The sequence below is a fragment of the Thunnus thynnus genome, chromosome 6 (assembly GCF_963924715.1).
Source record: "Thunnus thynnus chromosome 6, fThuThy2.1, whole genome shotgun sequence".
NCBI classification, from domain to species: Eukaryota; Metazoa; Chordata; class Actinopteri; order Scombriformes; family Scombridae; genus Thunnus; species Thunnus thynnus.
In genome coordinates, this window is record NC_089522.1 from 2014780 (window position 1) to 2039446 (window position 24667).

General features: G+C 38.2%; 1 protein-coding gene across 3 annotated transcripts in view; it reads right to left on the minus strand.

The window, feature by feature from the left end:
* Positions 1–607: 607 nt before the first annotated feature.
* plod1a (procollagen-lysine, 2-oxoglutarate 5-dioxygenase 1a) overlaps positions 608–24667 on the minus strand; it is a 40519-nt gene continuing 16459 nt past the window's right edge. Inside the window, exons 6-19 of one of the 3 annotated variants that reach the window (XM_067591234.1) lie at positions 24378–24441; positions 20789–20886; positions 19725–19826; positions 19411–19542; positions 18857–18978; positions 14719–14823; positions 14404–14529; positions 11512–11653; positions 11268–11381; positions 9569–9634; positions 9102–9206; positions 8433–8579; positions 6891–7016; positions 608–3059 (exon numbers count right to left, since the gene is read on the minus strand). In XM_067591234.1, the coding sequence (XP_067447335.1) occupies positions 2904–3059; positions 6891–7016; positions 8433–8579; positions 9102–9206; positions 9569–9634; positions 11268–11381; positions 11512–11653; positions 14404–14529; positions 14719–14823; positions 18857–18978; positions 19411–19542; positions 19725–19826; positions 20789–20886; positions 24378–24441 (1605 nt within the window). In that variant the 3' untranslated portion in view covers positions 608–2903. Of the gene's footprint in view, positions 3060–6519; positions 7017–8432; positions 8580–9101; positions 9207–9568; positions 9635–11267; positions 11382–11511; positions 11654–14403; positions 14530–14718; positions 14824–18856; positions 18979–19410; positions 19543–19724; positions 19827–20788; positions 20887–24377; positions 24442–24667 lie in introns of all 3 variants that reach the window. The other 2 variants (XM_067591233.1, XR_010928590.1) reach the window with 2 other exon arrangements.

Sequence of the window (24667 nt, forward strand, 5' to 3'; positions counted from 1 at the left end):
CATTCGCAGGAAACCCCAAGGAACAGGCTCTGGCCTGTGGCCATGAGGATGTCCTTCTCCAGCTGTTACTGCTGTTTGTTGTTGCTAGTCATGTATCTATTGTTGTTGTTGTTGTTCTGCAGGTTATCATCAATTTAAGATGCTTTGGGGAAACAGACATTGATAACTTGGATCCAGATAATGCCACTTCAACTTCATAACATGACATTTTACACGGATGTCTGTTTAATCTGTATTGTCAGCTGCAGTGGTTCCAGATGTAAACAGATGTTCAAGAGTGGATTCTTTTTGGCTCCATCCATTACTGGTTTGAACTGTAAATTAAACATTGTAGGGAAGTATGTTCACTCATGACTGCTGGAATTCAAAGTGTTAGCACGTATACTTGTAAAATAGCATGTCATGATGCTGCATTGACCACAGAGATGAACCTTGTCAGTGCTGATTTAGCTCTCTGATGCTTATCCCAACTGTTAAAACATCTAGATAAACGGGTTCTTCTTGACGCATTCTGTTTAATTCAGATACAGATTTCAGTTCATCAGTTGGAGTTTGATGCTTTTGTCACATGGCAGGGAGAGTATATGTTAGTCACAGACACACTTCGGTTGGTTCACTGTTTTATTCAAGTTGCGTTGAAGCACAGCAATAGTTTGTAACAGCAAGAAATGTTTGAGTATGTTACACTTTTATTAAGTGAGCTGACAAATATCAGATGAAAAAGTGAGCTCTGATTCCAATGTGTATTATCAAAAAAAAATGTACAAAAAATAAATAAGAGAGGCTTTGGAGTGTTTCAGTTCAAGAGAGAATTAGAAAAAAACTGCTTTGGATACAGAAAAAAAACGCAACAATATAAAACTTTTTCAAAAACATGACTGAAATATCTAAGCTGAACTGGCGATTTCCTGAGAGAAGTTCAGCTCAAGGCACAAAAAGATCAACTGGATTTCTGATCCACACTACACAGTCCAGACCAAACAGGAGACTTCAAACTGACCGAGCAGGGTGCTAGAGTGGCTCTACATGTAATGATGATGAAAACAGTACTTTCTCAACTGAGAGTGTAGCTGGAAGGCTAAAGAAAAATTATTATATTGGTAAAGAAAACGTCAAATGCTACATAATTTGCTGCCTGATGTCAAGTTTGATTTGCGGCAATTAGTTTGAACACATTGAAGTAATATGCAACACACGCAAAAAAGTGAAATAAAGGTCTTCTAAACCAAATATAGACAAATATAGACAGTGTCTGTTCAAGACAAGACCTTAAGATTAGATAACAGAGCAGGACAAACCTTCAGGCCCTCATCAGGTCATTTACAGTGCTTTAGTGGTGTATATTAACATGAGTCTTACATATTTAGTCTCTAATATGAGTTAAGCTCCAAAAACACCATAGCCTCTTCTGATACTGCCCTCGTCTGGTGCGCTCCACTCCCAGTATGTAACATGTATCGGAGGTTATCTGCACAGGCTGAGTAGTAGCCTACACCTCATGATCAATGTAATGTGCAAGATCTGTGGAATGCCCTTGGATCAATGTCAGCTCGTAAATGGCCTGAATGTTGTTGCATGGAGGACTGACTAATGTGAATATCTTGTGTTGCAACATATTCACATCAGGAAGACTACAGCGTTTGTTCCATTGTTCCAATAGAAGTAACATGTCCGCTTTCTTTAAGAACAAAGGAAAAGACATGCGTGATGAGTAAAATCAGTATCTGGACTATTTTCTGATCAAGTGTTCCAACGTCTGTTTGCTTTGAAACAAGTTGATGAGAGTAAATCCCATTTTGTATCATTAAAGGACGGGTTCACAATTTTTCAAGTCTGTCCTAAAACAACAGTCAGGAGCCCAAATGACCAATGAAACAAGCTTTCCTTGCTGTAATCAAGCCTCCTGTTCATATTGACCATAAAGATGTCTTCCAAAAGTGGAGGGATACAAAAAGAGAGGGAAATTTGTAGTAAAAACAACTTTTGAAGATTTTCACTTGATTTAATTCATTTGGACGGCTAAACTTCATATTAGCTTTAACTATAACTGAATTTAAAATACATTTCTGCACAGGAGGAGGACTGTGGATTTTGGCCCCCATCACTTACACTGTAAGTGCATTATGAAGGGATCTAATGGTCAGTATGAACAGGAGGAATGATTATGGCAAGATGAACTGTTTCTATGATCATTTGGGTACCTCTTTTAAGACAGATTTGAACAACTGTGAACCCTTCCTTTAAAGGTTCTGTATGTAGGAATCTGAAATTCCTTCTCATTAGTGTTGTGGCTATGTTGTGGCTATGTTGTGAATGTGTTGTGGTCAATGGAGGCAGCTAGCTGTTTCATTAGCTGGAGAGCTAATATCTGCAGGGTGTTTCTAGTCGGATAGCACTGTTTTGGTTGCATTGTCATGTAGTTATGCTGGTTGTTTGTTGACGTTAGCGGGAGAGAGGCATGGCACTCAGGAGCTCGCAAAAATGTCACTTCCGTTGGATTTTTGCAGAAAATCTGGCCTGGATCCTTCACAGAAATCAGTCCACAGGCTGTTACAGACAACCGAGAAAGTCAGGGAGGGTCTCATTTTTTTTACGTTACATCACTACCCATTCACTCATTGGCAATAAAAAACATTAATACATGTAAATTGCCTCACAATTCTACATACAGAACCTTTCTTTCAAGATCTCAAGTATAATAAACAAAATCAGTGAATTGCAAAAAAACACAGCTATGAGATGGTATAAGTGTGTTGGTGCACAGTCACCCAGACATCACCATGTAACTTGGAATACTACCTGTCCAGCTGTGATGCTATTGCACATATCTGAAGGATATGCTATCAGTGTGTGTCCTGTTTGGTCTGGACTATCCAGTGAGGTGTGTGCCGTTGCTAGGGAGTTCAGGGATCCACAAATGACACTGCAATGTACCGGACACCGGCGGTGGTTGGCAGGCCTTCGTGGTAGTGGGTGAGGCGTCCCGGGTGCATGAGGGCCCAGCCTTTACGAGGAGCCTGAACGGAGCAGTCGTAGCGGAGGAACCTGCATCCACCACCCTGCAGTAGCAACACAACTCATATTAACATTTGATGCCTACAGGACCACATGGTTTTGCTTGTTTTAGCCATTTTTAAATAATTTCCCACTTTTATAACATGTTTGTAATGAATTGATCCCAGCATGGCTCTTTTACATCCCCAAGAACTTAGAGGACCTATGATGCTTTTCCTTACTTTCAGTCATATATATAATGTTACATTATTGAATGTTCATATTAAAAGTTGCTAAAGTGTCAAACAATGAGGTAAACATATAGAAGTAACCCCTGTGAGCAAAAAACACTGGCTTCAGACTAGTCTGAACGCTCGGTTTCCGTTTTTTTAACTTTCAGCCTGAGCTGATGTCAGCTCATGACCGATTTCTTTATATTATTATCTGTTCACTGCTCCGCTCCGCTAACATTATGGCATTTTTCCATTGTTTTTGGGGTAGTCACGCCGAGCCATGACTCAAGTTGAGCTGGCAAGCTGTAAGTGTTTTTCCATTAGACAGCACAGCAGCTCTTCATCAAACATCTCACTGTGGCTGTTTCTGCTTGTACTATTCCTCCCTGAATTATTTCTAACTGATCCACTGAACAAATAGCTCCAAATATCTCCATATGTTGTTGTTTCCACCATTTTTTAGCACTGCTAATGAAGCTCATTAGCTAATTTGGTTTCATTTCCTGTACATTCTTCACAATAAAAGTCTCCTGTTATTTACTCATTTAAAAGCTTTTAATATGAAGCAGTAAAGCAGGAAATGTTGGGTTTGCATCAGCAGCAACTTAACATTACTCTGATGCGGCTGCCCCTCAGCAGGCTTTCATTAAGCTAGCCCATCAGAACAGCGTGGGCTCATCTGGAGAGGGGCCTTATAGAGACAGGAGCTAAGGCTGTATTCAGACCAAATCAGGGATAGTGGTGCACCTTCGCAGGGTTGTGTGTCACAAAACGTAACCTTATATGTCAGTGGTTGTGCTTTTGTCTCCACTAGTCTCTACCATGATGATGATCAGCTGATCAGCTCAAGTCACTTAAAGAATCTCTCAGTTAAATTTTGATTCTTATCAGCTTCAGAGTTGTGAATCAGGACCTTCAGTATTTGGAGGAAGTAACTGGTGAAGTACAGCAGGCTACAGCTGTTAACTTAATGTATCAGACACATTTAAAACAAATTCATGTATTTTGCTGTTCAGCTCATTTTCAGGATGTGAACATTAATTAGGCTGCCTTACACTTCAGTTATTAACATATGCTGAAAGGTAAACATAATAAGATTCGAAAGGATTCAGATTTAATAAGTGAAATTCCATAGTGGGTTTGAATTTGATTAAGTGCTATGGAACCCCATCTCTATAACACAACAACAGTCACCACAATTTTACTGCTTCATCTGTATGAAGTGATGGGCTTTTATGGTGAAACCTGCAGGAAGTTTTGACTTTCATTTATGTAACTTATCGTTGATTGGAAAAAAACAGCAAAGTGGAAGCAACTGGAAGTGTTCTCAGCAGCGTAGTGAGCGGTTGTGAAATGTACATAATACTGATTGTAATCTGTCTTTATTTATTCATGCCTTCAATGATTGTGATACCAACTTTTATTTGAGAATTTAGGGTATATGCGGTTTCTAGTTGATGGCCTTTAACAAGCAAAACCACTGGTATTATCATCAGAATTAGCAGTGAACAAATATTATAAATATTGTACCTCAAAAATGTTAATATTCAGAAATGAAAAATTTAATCCTCACTAATTCTTATAGGACTTCCTACACACCAATATTTAACCACACCAGCTTCAGAAATGATAGACGAAACAACTGTTAAATACAAATTCTAAGGAAGAAACCATGTGGTATAAACCAGTAATACTGTAGATTGTTTAGTCCAGTTTATTGAAGATGCAGGGAAACGACATAGATGCCACAATAACAACAAGGCTTTAGGTTTAGGTTCATGTGTCATGCAAAGAAGACGAACTCGCAAATACAGAAATGACATGTATGGAAAGTTTGACACGCTAGTAATGTAGCTGTACATGCCAGAAATATGATGGCATTCCATGTTCAATGATATGATTCTGATTTAAGCTTCATGCTTTGTCAATATTTGTGCTACACTGTGTTGTTTGAGTTACTCTATGTTCATGTGTTTAAGTTGGTGTTTTGAAATGGATTAAACCTGTAAGGAGCCCAGGGATAAGAATGAGCCTCTATTGACCCCCGTCTCTCCCACTATACATTGTTTATGTATTACTTGGTAATTAGTGATTAGTTTGCAGTAATTTCATTAAGAAATGTTATATTATGTGTGGACTTGTTACATAAGTAAATCAACAACTCTGATGATAGCATGCATCGCTATCTTCTGTATTATTTTTTTTATACTTCCACTAGAAGTCGTCAAAATCAGAAAAAAGTTCTGACCTAAGCTCTAAAAATGTTTTGTCCAGACATTCATGAACCCTGAGGACCAACATCTTTCTACACCCAAAAACATGTTGAACCCAAAATTTGACATTGAATGCTTTATTTACTAATTCTGTTTATTTCTACTAATTTTTTCTAGGATGTTTCCTGGAAAGAACTCTGTAATTTCATATTAATTACACGGAAAAAGACATTGCTTAGCTGGTATGCTACAAAGTTGTTATTTCCATTAAGTGTAGAGTCTTTAAGTCATTGTACAGCAGGTCAGCTGAACATGCAAAAAATGTAAAATTTCGCTGCTGGCTGGCATACAGTTCAACATTTATGAAGTTTCTGATAATAAATTAATAATGAATGAATATCTACTCGGGTTTCTTTCTCCTATTTTCCCTATTATCAGTACCCAGTACATTGTTCTTTCAAGGAAACTCTTAAGAATTTATTAGGAAATTACTGACCCAAAAATAAGAATTGCTCCACCCTGAGATGATTTAGTTACAAGTGTTGTATGTTTGAGGGAAATATCCACCTTAAAGTAGAATTCACTGTATTTGTATGATATTGTGCATTGTTTATTTTCAATTTTTTGGTTTCAATTTGTAAACCATACTCTCCTTGATATGACATGACACTGAGACAAGTGTCCTGTTTATTCTACTACCAGGGGATGCCAAAGTCACATATTTTCACAACCTACACATATTGCAGTAGTTTTGAATGAATAAACCAACCAACTCTGTGACAGCAGTCAGGGTGATTTTATTGGGATAGTGACACGTTTCTGATTCATAACTTTTTTTTAATTAAAATACCAATTGACATAGCTTTCCAAAATCAGTTCAACAGCACAATGTAAATTCTGATTTGAGGTGGACATCCCCATTTACTAACCAGCTAAGTTTGCCATGTGTTTTACAATATGAACAGTTGCATGGGTAATGGGATTAAACTGTATCTTGGGTAAATAGAACTGTTTTTAAAGTGTAGTAACCATGAGCTACCAGTTGGAAATGTCAGATTTTCACCTCCAAACACACTCACCTGGTAATCAAGGCCCACTTGATTGAGTGCAATGTTTATAGTGAATGTGGAGGCGTCATGGTGTGGCCTCAAAGACGGCTGCTCGTCTGGCTTATATCTAACTACAAAGGCCAAGTCAAACTGAGCCTGCAAACACAACAGACAGAAAGGAGTCATGCAAGCATTTGCATAGAAACTGCTCATCTGGCCAAACAAAGTGTGAACACATGTGCGCCCTCACAGCTCCTGCTCAATAAAGAGAAGCATCAGCTTGGTTTCTGCTCTAGCATTCACTTCCAGAGATGGAGCAGAAGAAGCAGAGAGAAAGGTGCAGATCACCTGCATCATCATGTCTTGAAGCCTCTATTACCTGCCAGGTCCTCCTCATTTACCTGGTAGTCAACACCTTTGCTGTTGAGAGCTATGTTAATAGTGAATGTGGAGGCATCATGGTGAGGCTCGAGCAGGGGCTGCTCGTCAGGTTTGTACCTCACCACGAAGTTCAAGGGATTGGAACACTGATGAAAGAAGACATCATCATCTTATACATTATTGAGTTAGTCCGTAACATGTCAGCGCTAATGACAAATCATACATCATATGTTCACAGTGCCTTTAAAGTTTAAGATCATTTTGTCCTACCAATGTTTGGCATTTTTCAACTTGATAAATGACTAATCAGTAATCAAAATGGCTAGTGATTCATTTTCTGACAGTCAACTGAGCTTTTATAAAACATATAATTTCAGTACCATGTCAAGAATCAATGCATTTTCATATAAATTCTCCCTATAAAAATACAAATAGTTAGTATATATAGTTAGTCATAAAAGCATAAAAGTAATTTCTTTTCTTAAAAGATAAGTTCAATGATATTCTATATTTTCTTCTTGTCAACAAATCCCTGCAGAGCCAAGTCAACAATAAACGGATCTACTAACTAATATTGTGTATCTATCAAAGTCTGATATATCTTGATGTAGACCTCTGTTGCTGTCCAAAAACTATTAAAAACACATCGAGTCTCACTGTTGTACTGAGTGACATGTTCCTTCATTACCATGAACACACACACACACACACACACACACACACACACACACACACACACACACACACTGTAATTTATTTTGACCCAATCCCACATTCACCATCCTGCTGCCAGAAATACTCACTCCCTTTCAAAGCAATTCCTTAGGATCCACAAATTTTCACACACCGCCGAGAGCATGATTGTCACCATGACTGAAAAGACAAACGCTACATCCACTAATTCCTAACATTCGTTCATAGATATTCCAAAGAAAAAGTTGTCATGGTTGGACCCGACAGAGTAGCAGAGTGGATGTGTTTTCTTTTAATAATAACCTCATGTTCACAATTTTTCAAGTCTGTCTTAACACTGACTTGGAAAAACTGCGAACCTATCCTTTAAATTCCTCCAAATAGTAGAAGTGGGTAAACTACAATACTGTACGTTTAAGTTATTTTATTAATCAAGCGTCTCTGAGTAGGATATCAGTTTTTTTTTCAAAACATTCCCACTTTTGTTCTAATAATTGACAGTTTAATGACCACCCACATCATTCAAACAGGACTTCTGTAACGCTGGACACCCAAAATAACTCCTCCCACTTAACTACTCTATCAGACTGACAGGTGAGCTGTAGTAAAAGCACTACAGCAACGTCCACTCTGCAACAAAGCTGGAAACAAAATAGGATAAATAAGAACATCACATATTACAACCAATATATTATTAACCAATGATATTTTCTGTAATTCAGTCAGCTTTAAAGCAAACATTATCATTTTAGGAAGCACAGTTTCTTCTTGATAATGTTCAAGGACATCAATTTAAGATTCTGTAATTGTTAGTATGAGACATTTGAAATTCCTCTCAACTCAGATTTGAATCTTATAAGAACTCTTACCTTGGTGTAGTAACCAGGATACATTTTCTCTGTTATCGGTGCTACGTACTCCAGTAAAAATTGTTGCCAGTTCTTTTCAAAGTTTATTTGATTCATGTGGATATCGATGGTAGGGACGTTCTCATAGCCACCTTGGATTCTTTTGTCCTGACAAGCAAGAAAATGAATCAGTTTAGAGAAAACCTTAAGTCATTATCAGCAAAACTTACTGAAAGATTCTTTTTCAAATAATGACAAATACTGAAAAACAAAGAAGCAATGATGACATGTGATTGAGGTTCATATAATCTACAGGGAAGGGGAGAACTAATTAAAGTCATTACAGTCATAGTCATTAGAGTACTGACAAAACAAACTTGTCTTCTATCTATTCCATTCTGGCTACAAGAAAAACAATATTTATATCTGTAAAAATTAAATCCGTTGGGAAGACTGCTTCAAATAAGTTGTGACTTGCTTATTATACCACAGCAAAAGTGGTATCAAAATAACACAAAAAATGACACATACTGCTTCTTATGTCAAATTCATTGCGGATGTAAACTGCTCTGCAAAGAGCAGGGGGAGAAATCCTTGATGTGGTTTTTAGAGGAGAAAAAAAACAACTTCTACACTAATTTTTCACTTAGTAAATCTTTGCAGTAGATTTGATACAGGATGATAACATACCATATTGCCTCCTCCTGACCACTTCCCAAAGTGTTCCATTTCTTCAACGATGTGGTCACAAGCAATATCGGTAAAAACTGGGAACCAGTACACATCAGGACAAGGCTGCGGCACAGAAAATACACGGCACAATTTAACCACCAGATAACCACCTGAAGTGTTCACTGTCATTAAGAGTTCTCTATATAAAATCTGTATTTTTACTGTGATTCAACGTGGACAACTCATGTACTGAGAAACTCAAAAAGGCAGGCTCCATGGAAGAGGACCTGCTCTCTATGTAGATATAAAGAGCTCATTCTAAGGTAACGAAAACACAATTCTTATTTTCAGGTGATTATACACTAATTAAAACATACTTATGAATATTTTATTCCATTTCTGCCAACTCTGTTCCACTAGATGGCACTAAATCTTACACACTGCTCCTTTAAGGTGTCTGTTGGACAACTTGTGTTGTAACTCACAGTTTCAATCAGTTTATCCTTCATGATGCGAGTGTAGTTCTCATGAATGTAGCGTTCCTGCCAGTCCTGAAAGAAGCACAAAACATACATACTATTCAGTGCAAATACAGAGCACAACTGGATCTATTCCTGCTACTTTTGCACTTTACACTGCTACTAGTTACTTTAATCCTGGAAGAGACCACTCCCATCAGGATAGAAATGTTTCATCATATGATAAAGGTGATGACTCAGAACAACTTCGTATTGATTTGCAGTGACCCTTCCCTCTAAGGGGACAAATGTACCCAAACCATGCCAGCAAAATGCCCCCCAAAGCATAACAGAGCTGAACTGATCGCTTGGTTATTCCAAGTTTATTAATATTGAACATGTTGCATGTCCAAATTGCATCAAGTTGCACTCCCTTGTGTAGGTCCACTTACATGATTCATAGATAATCCGTGGGTAAAACAAGCTACAGAACTGACCTTTGTAAGCTTCTAAGTGGGGGTTGATCAATGATGCTCAACAGACTCAGAAAGACCCCTAAGAGACCATTTCTGACCAAACATCCAAAAATTATGGCCTGAACTAAAAGCATAAAACTGACCCTAGGGCTACTTGGACTGGAGAAAGACCAAACAGCCCCAACCTTAAATGGGACACAGTTCTCTTATCTTACCACACCAAAGCTATAAACTCTAACTCACATTCCTGAGGACTTTTGTGAAGCCTCCCTGCAAAACCGAGCAAAACCTGAATTTCATGTAAATTAAATATCTAATCATTATGCAAGTTATGTAATGTTGCTTGTCTTGTAAATACAAGAAGAATGGTATAACTTTTATAGTTGTGTGACTATGTATTAAACAGATACTGAACTTTTATTTTATTACCTTTGTACTATATGTGACCCTACCGCCCTCTATTGACATGAGTTAAATTCCCTTATGTTAAGGCCGTATTCAGACTAAATCAGGCGGTGCGGCATTCAGCCGCAGGGTCGAGCGGAGGTGTGTGGGGGTGTGGGCGTGTTTATTTGTGCTTTAGAATGTAACCGCTGTGAAACATTTAGAAAATAACGTTTTATTGATCTGATTCACCGCCTTTCTCGCTACCAGTGAGGTTTATTGTTATTAGTAACATTAAGTCTTGGATTTCCACATATAGTAATTTAATTTTGAGGTAAACACGTACAGTTTTTTTATTTTGAAGTAGACGCTGCTGAAGATTTGAGCGTAGTCACAGTTAACTTTATTCCTGAATCCTCAGCTTCTTCCTGAAGAAGAATACAATAATTGAAACTGAACCTCTACCTGCTCTCTGAGAGCAATACTGCAAACTAGAAGTGAATCCGGCCTAAAGACTCTTTCAGAGCAGCCTGGAATGACTTGATTCTTTCTTCTGACGTTTGGTTGTTTCTTTGAGCTGCAGTAAACAGAGGTCACTGTTTGGGACAAGACCTTAAGATTGTGAGACTGATTCATTGATTAAATTGAACAAGGGTTAGTGCTCCCTCCTGGCACTAACAAATCCTTACCAAAAGGAGGTGGTGTCCCCAATAACAAGGTAATTAAATAATTAAGTATTAATACTCCTACACTTTATATAGAGATGTCAGCCATTGAAATAACCAACAACCACCAGAAGGGGGAGCCCCTTCTGCACTACAAACTAGTCCTATTAGTAATACATTAAAAGGCATGCTGAATCTCACCACTGGGTTTTCAAAGATCTGCCACAGATCATTATGAAGATGATTGGTCTGATAGTTTTCTGTTGACAGGATGCGACCGAAAGTGTGCATGTTGGTTACATACATGAAGATTCCCTGAAAAAAAGAAAATACACATAACAGGTCAAATGTTACAGGGAACAGTATATAGTAGATAGATGTCAACTACAAGTGCTGCACATGAAATGAGGTGATTCAGCCATTGCCTTAATGAATTCTTACTGACCTTGCTGCGAACATTGTGGCAGTAAGCCATGTCAGGGTCTAAAATGTGTGAGTTAAACAGTTCGTAGTCTCTGAGCTCTGATCGCAGTAGGCTGGCCTTCATCAGGTACACATTGGACACATATGGGACATTCCACACACCCCTAAAAAAAACAAGACAGTCTTAGGCAATTTACATACTAACACTAGGATCTAATATCAGGAACAGGCTGTGTTAAAATACTGTAAATTCTGAAATAGTGGCCTTTATTTACGTCAGTCACAGAGACACTTTGCTCCTTATTTCCCTTGTCTTATAAGTATATTTCATCATATTTTAGTAAGAGGCATCCCTGTTTTCTGCTAAGCATTAGTTCTATCATTACAGCAACAGAGTCATATCATACTCACCGCCACTCTTATCTAACAGATACACTGTTTTCTGTCGCTCATTAATGCCAGTTGCTTACACACAGTTTTGCAAAGTTTGATTGTTTTTAAGCTACTGTCAATACTACATGGTGAAGCTATTGAGTTTTCATCAAAAGCTGTTGCCATGGCGATGTATTATTTGCCATGAAGCAGGAAGCTATGTTTGAGGGGCTAGGAGTGCTCGAACATTCACGAAACTTGGCACACACGTCAGAAGGTGTATATATAGTTGTCTGATATGGTTGTTGGTCTTGGGTGTGGCAAAATGACTCGAGGGCCCCCCGTAGAATGTCAAATTTAATAATAATAACATTAAAGCCTTTAAATTTGACATAGATGAACAAAATTTGGTAGGCCCATGAATCATGTCCAGATGCACAAAAAAGCCTCTTGGAGCCATACCCTCAGTCAAACAGGAAGTCAGCCATTTTGAATTTATTTTGCAATTTTAGAAAAGTTTTTGCAATTTTCAGCCACCGTATTTTAAGAAACTCCTCCTAGAAATTTGACTCGACCAACTTCAAATTTGGTCAGTGTCATTTAAAGACCTTTATGATGAAAAGTTATCAAATTCTTGAGTTTTCATTGAACTTCATTGCCGTGGCGATGCAGTGAACTTCAATGATTCGCCATGAAGTGGGAAGTTATCGTAACTTAAATGTACATTGTCCAGCCTGCAGCAAATTTCTCATGCTTGATAAGAGTCCAGGCCTGAACATATTTACATGTCAATACTGAGTCATAGTCATAGCACCACCTACTGACAACAGGAGGTCAGCCTTATATGACAAACATCATCCGATTTACATGAAATTTACATGGTGTGGTTTACACATGATATACAGCAACATAATCTATAATTAGTGGGTGCCCAGATATTTTCTTCTACCTGACCCTCTGTATCAACCTACCATTTCCTAACTCCCCCCTTTTTGAGGAAAAAATAAATAAAAGAAGAAAAACATAAAGGAGAAGCAACTGCAAATAATTAGTAAATAAGAACAGTATTTGTGAGGATAACATGACTCTGTTGTTTTATGATGGAATTAGTGCAGTGGAAATATAAATTGTGCTGAATTTACCATGTGAGCTTTATCAAAAAAGTGTAGTAGATGTACACATCCAATAAACTTCAAACAGGTGCTGGACCAAAGAAACAATGTACAAAAGACAGATGAAAGTCCACACACTGAAGCTCCCTTCAATGGCGTTTAATGAGACATCCACTAGTGACATTTCGAGCTGCATGCTCTTAAAATAAAATATAATATAGAAATATAGAAAGAACCCTCACAGCACAAAAGAAATGCATCAGGACAGTAGCCGTTATATCTTCAATATGGCTAGATTTAAATGGAGGCACCTCTATACTCTAAAAGATGTCCCTCAATTATTTTCTATATGGTGCTGACTTTTATCTCCAGGTCTCAGGAGTGGCTATGTGATCCAAAATGTCATCCAGCTTTGCCTCACTCTACGTTGGACTGTTATAAAAATATAATATATATGCTTAAATGTCCCTGTGGTCTTGCTCATATTGGAAAAACAACCAGAGCCCTCAAAACTAGGATCACAGAACACCGATGTGCCATTCGTAACCAGGATGTAACAAGCCCAGATGCTTAAAAGCTTAAAAAAGCCCTGCACAGCATATCCACTCTCAGATACATCGGCATTGAAGCTATTCAATGCCCTTGTAGAAGAGGCGACGTTGACTCTCTACTCCTGAGAAGAGAACTGTTTTGGATTTATACACTCGATACTCTCACACCAATGGGTCTCAATGAGGACTTTACTATAAGATCATTCCTGTGATTGCTGCCATGTTCTTGTCAGGTAGAATTTTTTACATATGTGTTGGCACTCATATATAAGATGGTGATCAATGATTGGATGGGTTTTACACACGTATCATGTGACTGTCATGTGACTGGAGCCTATGATCTATTGAAGATGGCAATTAAATATTTAGTTTAGTCTGAAAAAGAGCATGTAACTCCAAACATCACTAACGGATATCTCCTTAAACTGCATCGAAGGGAGCTACAGTGTGCAGACTTATATCTTTCTTTTGTACCATGTGAGCTATAGGTAATTTAAGGCAGCTCAATCTTTTCACGAGGCCTTTATTTGGTTGTGCAACATTTCAACATATGCTTTTATTTTTAGAATTTACAGTAGGTTATGAGTTCAATAAAATTGATCTTTTACCAATGACGAGCGAGACGGATTACATATAATCATTCTGATATAAAAATAAACTAATGATCAGGATATTACCAACATTTATTAAGATTACGTCTCTCCGCCGCACCCCACCATTATACTGTATTTTCAGTGTGATCAGATGCACAAGTTGATATTTCTATGGACATTTGGACTAGTTTCTCAAGTTCTCAAGTCTAGTTTGTCAACCAAATCTTACAAAGTCTAGCTAAACACCTATGTGAAGTCTTTAGAGAACAACATTTGAGCAACTTACAGCCTGCGTCCTTGAACAATGTCCACATAGTCCTCAGATCTGGCATAGTAGCCTTCTGCACTGAGGGCTCCCCAAAAGTTGCTCCACAGTCTGCCAGTCCGAGTTATCATCGGTGCCACAACAGGACTTGGGAACAATTACAGAAGTGTTAGTACAACAGTGCAGTTAGTAAAAACATAACTTAAGCTACTAAATTAGTCTTCACAGAAGTGAATAGATTTATTACATGTGGTCGTGACTACAGCAGTCCCAAGACATCAGCAGAGACCATCACAGGATTATTACTGACAATTCAGCATTGATAAATATACTTACAGGTTTTGTTCAATGAGAATTTTGAGCGTGTTCTCATTCTTTAAGACCACTTCGATGTCCAAGCTGAAGAAATAGTCACAGTCCTTGTCCTTCCGACACATATCACTGAAAGAAAGGAAACATTGACATGTACGTTATGTGAACTTAAGGAGCAATACTGACATATGCTTTATGTAAACAATACAGTGTCAAACAGCACACATATTGACATGTATTCCCACACATGATGGTTGCCTTTTGTCTGGCTTAGATTCTTGTTTGTAATATAGTTAAAAATGAATTAAACCTCCCGTGTACATAAAACCTCCTTTGTTTTTCATCGAGGAAACATTAAGATCCATAAAAACCTCCACCAGCAGTCACAGAAACAGCTTTCCAGAAGCTTGCACTTATCACTTTCATATATTTCATCAACACTGCGCGTACACTTCTGTTATTACAGTGATGAGGTTTTCTGCTTGGAAGACATGAATGATCTGTCGGCTAAATGTGGTTTGAACAGTATGGTTTGATTCAAACAGAGAATTGAAAAAATGCACTATTTGACTATAATTTCAAAAAATTATTTAAAAAAAAACGCCTTTCTGTTTCCAATCAGTGATTCCACTTCTCACACATCCCAGCTAGCTGCACAAAAACTTCCAGAATGATAAAGCCCCTTTCAAAATATTATACACAAAAATATGTTCAAAAAATTATTTAAAAAAAACTTGCTGTTTCCAATCAATGATTCCACTTCTCACACATCCTACAAGACCCCAGCTAGCTGCACAAAAACTTCCAGAGCAACAAGGATATGTGTTACAAAAGGAAATCTTTATTTTTTGACAGTTGGTTCAGGAATGGTATTGTACTGGTGAGGCAACTTCTCAATAAGGAAGGAAAGCTATTGTTTTTGATGCCATTCCATCTGATGTTATCATGCTCTATAAGGGTTATGTCTTTTCACCTTCTGCTGTGACACCTTCACTTGATCCAGTTGACTACGCCTATAGGAAAATTGTGTTTTTTATCTGCATTCTGTAAAAATAACAAAAAAATCTGTAACTTATTCCAAGTTGACTGTGTCTCTGTACCATATGTAATTGTGACCTGGAATGCGTTTGTTCAGGATTTATGTTGGGAAAAAATATGGTCTCTTCCTGATAGATATTTACTGGTTACAAAGTTAAAGAAATTTCTTTTAAGATCATTCATTGCTGTTATTCTGTCAAATCATTTTGAGTAAGATTTAAGAAGGATATTGATGTATCTTGTACTTTTTGTAAGATACACCCAGAGACTGTCTTCCCTCTGTTTTGGTCTTGCGAACACACTCAACACAATCTGTGGCAAGGCATCTGTCGTTTCATATTAGACCATATTTATGATGCTTTTGTTCTTTGTTTGAAGGATAGTATGTTTGGCTTTATTATGGGAGAGAATTGGACAATGAATATTTTCTATGTAATCTTATCATGTTGCTGGCCAAGTTGTATATACATAAATGTAAGGCGCTAAAAGTTAATCCCTCTTTTTGTACATTTAAAAAAGAAACAGAATCCTACATTAAAACATTGTCTACCTCATGCAATAGAAAAGCTGTGAAAACTACATTTGCGCTCCAAATTTGATATACTAGTATAATTGTACTGTGTAAATTTACTTTTTATGTCTTTATTTTTTTACTGCACCATTTTCATTTCATATTTATCTGTAATCCCTGGCGTTGTATATGTGTTTGTTCTATATTTCTGTCATATTACTCCATTTATGTTATCTGAAGTTGAATTAATAAAAAAAAAAACCCAAAAACCAATCCGTTTCATTTGGTCGCATGTCAATGGCGTCATACCCCCTCTACCAAAGAGTATATGTGCACAAGATGCATACATTGGCATTGTGGTTGTCTGCTACAATGGCCTCTACCAAGGAGTGTACGCCATACAGTCTGTGGTATACGCATCATGATAGTATTTCAGCGTTGTGGTTGCCCACAAGAAATCGTCATAAATTGACTTTTGCTCAGTTTTAAGCCACATTTTTATGATAAACGTTTTAGGTCTTGGTCGTTTTTAACTGTATCTTTTAACCAGATGAAGGGTTTTAGCCACTGAACGTCTGGATCTTAAATTATCAGAGAAACAAGCTGAGCAAATGTTAGCAGCAGTCCCTCCTGGACATCCTCTTTCCACTGAACAGCGTGGGCGAAACACCAATTTTTAACTTTAAACTGCTTTACTCACTGTTTTTAGTTTTATTCCCCGTGTATGCTTGTTCTGGAGAGGAAGAGACTTCTTCTTCTTTGTCTGCTTGCATACTTGGCAAATAAAAAAAGATTCTGATTCTGATTTTTGTTAAAACAGAAATAAAAATTCACATTTGCTACAAGACTGCTCCTGACTGACATTTGTTGCTAGTCAACTGCTGCCATGGGAAACACCCACTCAAAGGTTTGAGGCTCATCCACTATTTCCACAAATATGTCCAAAAACTGTTTCATCCTCTTAAGAAAACAGAAAATTCTGCCTAATCGTTGTAGTACTATCACTATCAATTATATTTCCTTACACAAAAGGTGAGGAGAATGAACTATTTCAGTTCAACTTTAAACATAGACATTAGACCTCTAGAGGCTATTTATGTAAGATCTATAAAAATGCTTGATTAACTACACACTACTGTATTTGTGATGTCATAAATAATGCTCTTGTGTTAAACTCAGATTTAAGGTGAGCACAGAGAAACTTTCCTCCATCAGCAGATGAATGTGAAAACAAACTCTGCACATATAACATTCTGGACGGAGGACAGAACGACATCAGAGTTAAGGAACAAGAGGAAAAGCACATTTTTGACTGTTCAGTAAATGTTCAGTTCAGTAAATGACTACAGACAGCTTCTTGTGAAGCATCTCAAACTCTTCCCTGTGCACCCTGCACATGTAGTAAAAGCTTCACTACAGAGCATCCAGAAATATATGACAGCTAGATATTCTAAGGCTACACTCACAGAAATACTGTGTTGGGTCTCACCAGCTGACCACACACAAGACTCTAAGAAACAAAGAGTCCTTGGTTGCTTGCACCCAAGTGTGAACTCCACCCATAGACCCAGGTTAAGAAAACTAGAGATTCCCCTGTTCTCCCTCTCCCTCTCTTTCCCCTTACGGCTACTGTGGGAACAGCCCTGCTGCTTAGTTCTCACACACACAGAACTCGTTTCTTTACAGCAGAAGACGCGAGAGCCTGCCTAAGACTCAATAACTAAGTTATCTAGTACCAGCAGCTACCACACAAATCTGCTGGCTGATTTAATAGGCACAGGAGCCATGAAGCAGAGTTAGCTTGCCGCTAACTCTGTAAGGACTGCACAAAGGAGTGACCTGGGCCCTCTGACCTGCAGGACCGGAGCACCGACTACCCAGCAATGCCTGCATCCTTCAGCCTTGGAGCCAAACTCTTCTCAGCCCTCAGCCCTTCTTCACCTTCAAATTTGATTTATTTAAAAGCAGTGGCAAACAGAAAAGTCTTCAGCCTTGATTTAAAGGAACTGAAAGTTGCAGCTGATCTGCAGTTTTCTGTGAGTTTTGTTCCAGAAATGTGGAGCATAAAAACTGAACGCTGCCTCTCCATGTTTAGTTTTTACTCTGGGGACAGAAAGCAGACCTGATTCAGACAACCTAAGAGGTCTGGATGGTTCATAATGTAGCAGCAGATCAGAAATGTATTTCGGCCCTAAACCATTCAGTGCTTTATAAGCAGTATTTTGAAATCAATTCTGTGACAGACAGGAAGCCAGTGTAAAGATCTGAGAACTGGAGTGATATGATCCACTTTATTAGTCTTGGTGAGGACTCAAGCAGCAGTGTTCTGAATCAGCTGCAGCTGTCTGATCGATTTTTTTAGGGAAACCTATGAAGACACCATTACAGTAGTCAAGTCTACTGAAGATAAATGCATGGACAAGTTTTTTCCAAATCCTGCTGAGACATGTCCTTTAATTCTTAATATATTCTTCAGGTGATAGTAGGCTGATTTTGTAATTGTCTTCATGTGACTGTTGAAATTGAGCTGTATGCTGTAGCAGCTCAGTTTCTTTAGGAATACTTTGTAACTACTGATGTGTCATACAGCCAACCACTCTTTGTATAACTCACAAGCCCATGTTGCGGGACGCAGCTTCATCCATCTCTTCTTCAGGCCTGATCAACTTGACATCCTGATAAAGACTTCCATGGTCCTTCAGGAAAGAGCTGACCTGATGCTCGTGATGAGCTTCCTGTTGGGAAAGAAGAAATAAACAGATAAAAGAAGAAGTGGACAGAAGGACTCTGAATCACACAGAGTTGCATTAAATATGCGTAAAAGCCAGCCTTTAACAGAGGTGGATCCTTGCATAAGTTATAGTGGTGCATGTTTGTGCAACCTTACAACCTGTTTCTATTCCTTCATCACTACCTTTTTTGTCAGTCAGTGTGTTTACATGCACTGAAGTGACTGGTTTACAGTCAGCTTTCTCCAGTAAGCTGTTTTCTTAAATACCACTTAAAAGAAGAAACCTGGTTTCATTAATTGGGGTAGAGGATTATAATAGATCCACTCCTGCCTTGTACTCCATGTTATTCAAACTATTTTGCTAGAAAAAAATCTATCAGTAACACTTGCCTTTAATGTGAATTTAAAGATGATGCATTAAATCATCTCCTGTTACCTGGTTGTAAATGAAGAGTTTGAGCCTGTTCTTGGGATACTGGAGCTTCAGTAGGCGATCGAAAAACACTGTGACAAAGGGGGTGGGCTGCTGAATGAAGATGCCAATCACCACCAGTGGGTATTCACTTTCCTGTTGGAAGGAAAATAAACATTCCAGGAGTTCCAGGAGAAAAGGATTATCACTTCTATTTGGTACCAAAGGTAGTTGGAAAAAACATTAATTGAAAAGCTAAAATAATTTAGAATATTGATTAAATGTGATTGAGGGAAAGACAATTTGTCAATCAGGAGACCAAAAACCTGTGAACAGACCTTAAGAGCTGTGAGTGGGCGTAGATCCTCATTACACACTGAGCATCCACTCTCAAATGTCCATGCATTGGGGATGTAGTTGCACAGGTAGTTCATCTGGAGCTGGAAAACAAATATGTTCTCTCAATCTGATATCCAGTGCTTGAAGAAGAGAGTGACTGATTTTCAATATTAAAAAAACAATATTTACAAGTACTTTGTCAGGGTCTATTTACTGTGCACCTGTTACGATACCACAGCAATTTAATAAAACTACATCAAATTAAATCACAAAGTTAATCCCTTTGTTTGGTTTGTTTGGTTTGGTTTCTCATTCAGCAAGCTACGCTGTGACACAAGACTTGTACCCATGTTCATAGACAAAAAGGGGGGTTTTGACTTTGTGTTGGTGAATTTTATGGATATGGATGAGAGTTATGATGATGTGAGTACCTGCACTGCTGCACTGGTAAATTTTCATGGGAGTAGTAGTTGCTTCTATGCTACATGTAATACTGTTTAAAATGAAATAATTGATAATAAATCATTGCTCTGTTATACATAAACAACAACATTCTGGTATATGTAAAGACAAGGGGCGCTGTGATGACACCAAAAAATATGGGTCCCTATTGGGTATTGAGTTTTCTTAAAGGGAACGCTCAGGTGATTTACAGAGCAGATACGTATGCTGTAGCATAAAAAATATGCAATCTGATTTCAGTTGGAAATAGGCCAACAGTAATAAAGTTGGGTTTGGCTCATATTCCAACATATTTTGCAGAGAGACTTGGAACACACTGACAGTCTGTTTGTACCATTAACGGCTAAAAATTCATCTTAACTGATTCGGCTGCTCATTGCTGGATGACTTGTTGAGAATGCCTTTTCACATCAGTTTTATATGTTTTATTTTGATCATGGCACATGAGGTGTCATGGTCTCAGACTCACTGCCTTAAGTAATGGAAGTACTAAGACACCAGTACCAGCAGTTGACCTTGCCTTGAGCTACTCTGATGGTTAGCTTCATTAGGCTGCTGGGTTGAGCATGTGATTGGTCAGTATGTTATGACAAGTCAGTACCTTGGTTGGTCCATTCCCGTGGACGATGACAGGCAGGGTATCATACAGCACATTTCTGACCCGTACCCGTCCATCTTCAAACTTCAACACCACTTCATCTGGAAGCATACACACACACACACAAACACACACACACACTCACACTGGTGAGTTCAACTTTTGGAGACAATAGGCCTTTCTCAATCTGTGTTCCTCTGTGTTATTGATTGACATCCCATCTGGCCAACTGAAACATGTTTTGATGGATTCCTCTTAGATGGCTGAGCTGAAGCCACGTGATTGATTGAGCATCTGCAAGTTCCCTCCCAAGGTGGTCTGGTCTTTCAGTGCAACCTTTTCTTTTCTGTTTCCAATCATTTACCCTGTTAAAACCCCAGCAGAAAGTGCATATTTGAATCTCTGAAAAGTAAGTACTGAATCTCTGAAAAAAGTGAGATGAAACACTGCAAGGAGTGTATTACATGCCTGCAAAACTAGTCTTATACTGAAAACATTACATTGCAAACATTGTAAGTGTGAAGCAATCATTTCAGACAATCAAATCCTATTTTAGAATATTTAAAGCATATTTTTCAGTTTTAAAACCATAGTTTGGAATTTCAACCTTTCAAGTCCTGTTTTACGATATCTGACAGTAATTTCACTTCAATGTTCTTGCTCCTCCTATTTTATCCAGCATGCTTTGGGAGCTGACTTGGGTGGAAGTATCCCAGCATGCATTTCGCATCAACCAGCAGTAACAGTGAAGAATAGAGAAATTAATTTAATTCTCAATATGCAGTCGACTGTTCAAACTAATGCCTTTCTTGATATTTTGGGGACACCAGTGTGCCCCAAAAACTCCATTCTTTCACTGCGTGTCACTTGTTTTTTGGTAATTTGATAATTGTTCATTTGCACAACTACAATACTGTATCAAATTAGGTTACTCCTCCATATTTGCTAATTGTGTGGCCTTTTCTTATCACATGCCCACATTCAACCGTAACTCGTCCATGCAAAAGTATTCATGAATACTGATGTTCATGTGTTTCTTTCGCCACACCAATCAGTCTCTCTGTCTCGAGATGCCTGACCAATCACTGTCAAGAGTCAGCATTGCTCATCACTTGCACTCGGGAAGCTGCAGGTGAAGGAAAGTGACAGCTATGAACGGACTTTTATTGTTTTATTTCACAATCTGGCTTCAATTCACCACCTCACCATCTGCGTCGCCAATCTCTCCTGTCTTTCCCCTGTTTTGTGCGTATACAACAGTTATAAATGAGACCCTAGATCTTTATTGTTTCAGTCTGTATTGTTCTCACGTGGTAGATATTCCTAAAATAAATGTGTTTAAGTATGTGGGTCACTTGGGGCCCAACAGCAAATTTTGCCCCAGGGTCATGCAGCAGTTAGAAGAGCTTACAGAGTGAGGATTTGAGGGAGCAGGCAATCCTCAGGGAATCTTATTCATGCCCATGGACTCTTGATGTTGTGTACGTGAGCTTTAACACATTTCACAAAGAACTCACAAATTCCATCCTCAACCTCAGAGAAAAAAAATTGCTGCTGCTGAGAGTTCAACTCATGTCCAAACTTGCAGCCCGTGTAATCGTTGAACAAATACGTTTTTATATCCTTACATTTCAAACTCCCATGAGGTCTGAACAAAGAATATATATTTAAAAAGTTTTGTAAATTTACATCTATTTATGGTAATTTTCTATACCGCCTATCTTCTAGAAGGTTGGGGGGAGCTGGAGCCGATCCTAGCTGAGGATTGGCGGGGTACACCTTGGACAAGTTGCTAGTCAATCACAGGACTCACACATGGAGGCAGACAAACACTCACACTCATATTCACACCTATGGGCAAATTAGAGTTGCCAATCAACCAAGCCTGCATGTTTTTGGTATACATACATAATATAAAAAATAGTGGTTCAGATCACATGTGGAGTTGTGTATTTTTCAATAAAATACGTGATAAAGATTTATTTATATAGGGCTTAACCAGGGCCCAGAAGGAGAATTTGTATTCTGTATGACTCATTTGGTGAAGAATCAGCAATTACAACGTAACAAGCAGGGGAACCATGTGAGGCTCGTTTGAAGATACAGCGCTGCTTAAAGGTTTGTGAATGTTCTCTATTTCTGCATAAATATGACCTAAAATGTGAACAGATTTTTACAAGTTCTAAAACTAGATAAAGAAAACCCAATTAAACTAATTCATTTATTATTTATCTGCATATACCAGAGGAAAATTATCAAATCTTACATATTTGTGTGAAGAAAAAGTATGTGAACCCTTCCTTTCAGTAAATGGTGTGACCCCCTTTTGCAGCAATAACTTCAACCAAACGTTTCCGGTAACTGTTTATCAGCCCTGCACATTGGCTTGGAGGAATTTTAGCCCATTCCTCCTTATGGAATAGTCTAAAATCAGGGATGTTAGTGGGCTTCTTTGCATGAACTGCCCACTTCAGATCCTTCTACAGCATTTCTATACGATTAAGGTCAGGACTTTGACTCAGAGCTCATAGCTCCATCTTGTAAGCTTTGTTTGTTTGTAAGCTGTCCTGGTTCAGAGGCAGCAAAGCAGCCCAAATCATGATACTACCACCTGCATGTTTCACAGATGGGATAAGGTTCTTATGCTGGAATGCAGTGTTTGCTCATTGCCAAATATAATGCTTCTCATTCAAGCTGAAAAGTTCGATTTTGGTCTCATCTATCCACAGAACTTTTTTTTCCAATCGCCCTCTGGTTTATCCATGTGGTCTTGAGCCAGTGTTTCCCCTAAGTTGAGTGCTTTGCAGTGGTGCTACTTACTACTAAACTTTTCCTCTGCTCTGCTCACATTCACCATCACTTTTCTGCTGCTTGCTCTCTCCACTCGCTCAACCACACTCTCGCTATGCACACACATTATGCACTGCCCTATTCCTTAAAGCAGCTACGCTACTCTTATAACAGTACCCTTTATGTACACTTGCTGTTGAAACTGGACTGTTTGTTAGTGTAGAAGAAGAAAATCCAATTTGTTCCAAAGTGTTGTCTAAATGATATAGAAAATGAGTTCCATTTTGTTTTCTATTGTCCTTTTTACTGGGAACTGTGCCGTTCACGTATGAAACATAGACTAGTTTCTTTTTCTTTTTTTCCCTCCACGTTTTCCAAAAATAAAAATGATATGCAATACATGAAGTATGTCAAAACATTGTCTTTTATCATTTATTTTGTGGTTTAGAGTTTGTGTGCAAATGATTCTCTTTCATTGATGATGTTGTCCAACAGCCTTGCACTAACATGGCCTATATTGTATGGCCTTCATCCCTCTATAGATGGCATAAAGCATGCAAAGGAAGTTGCCATCTGGATGATAAGATACTTAAAATTTCTTGCCGCCTTTGAAGAAACAAGTGATGAAAGATGGCAACAAGCAAAGTTGTTACTGGAAGGGTGAACTTAACATTTCTAATATTACAGAAGTAGCCAGTAAACTGGACAGTGTCTTCTGTAGGGACACTTATCTTGTTGTATAGGGACTTTGCTTCAGAAAGTTCACTGGCTGGGCTGAGAAAACAAAAGTCAATGAACTCACCAAGGGCTCCATGAAGGTTCTGGAACATTCTGCATTTGTTGTCCAATGTGATATTTATGGATTTCTGAAAGATTGAAATATATTGTTTTTAATACATATGTAGCAGTCATCTTTTTAACACAAATGTTGTTTTCATTCACTAATTAATTCCAGCTACTTCTACTACGCCATTGTTTTGTTCACTTTTATTGTAAAAGTCAAGATATCCTGCAGAAGTGTCAAGTTAAAGGAAGGCTTTTATTTTGAAGCATCTGTCCAGGAAGCGTTGAGTTTAATTGACACTAGCTTAA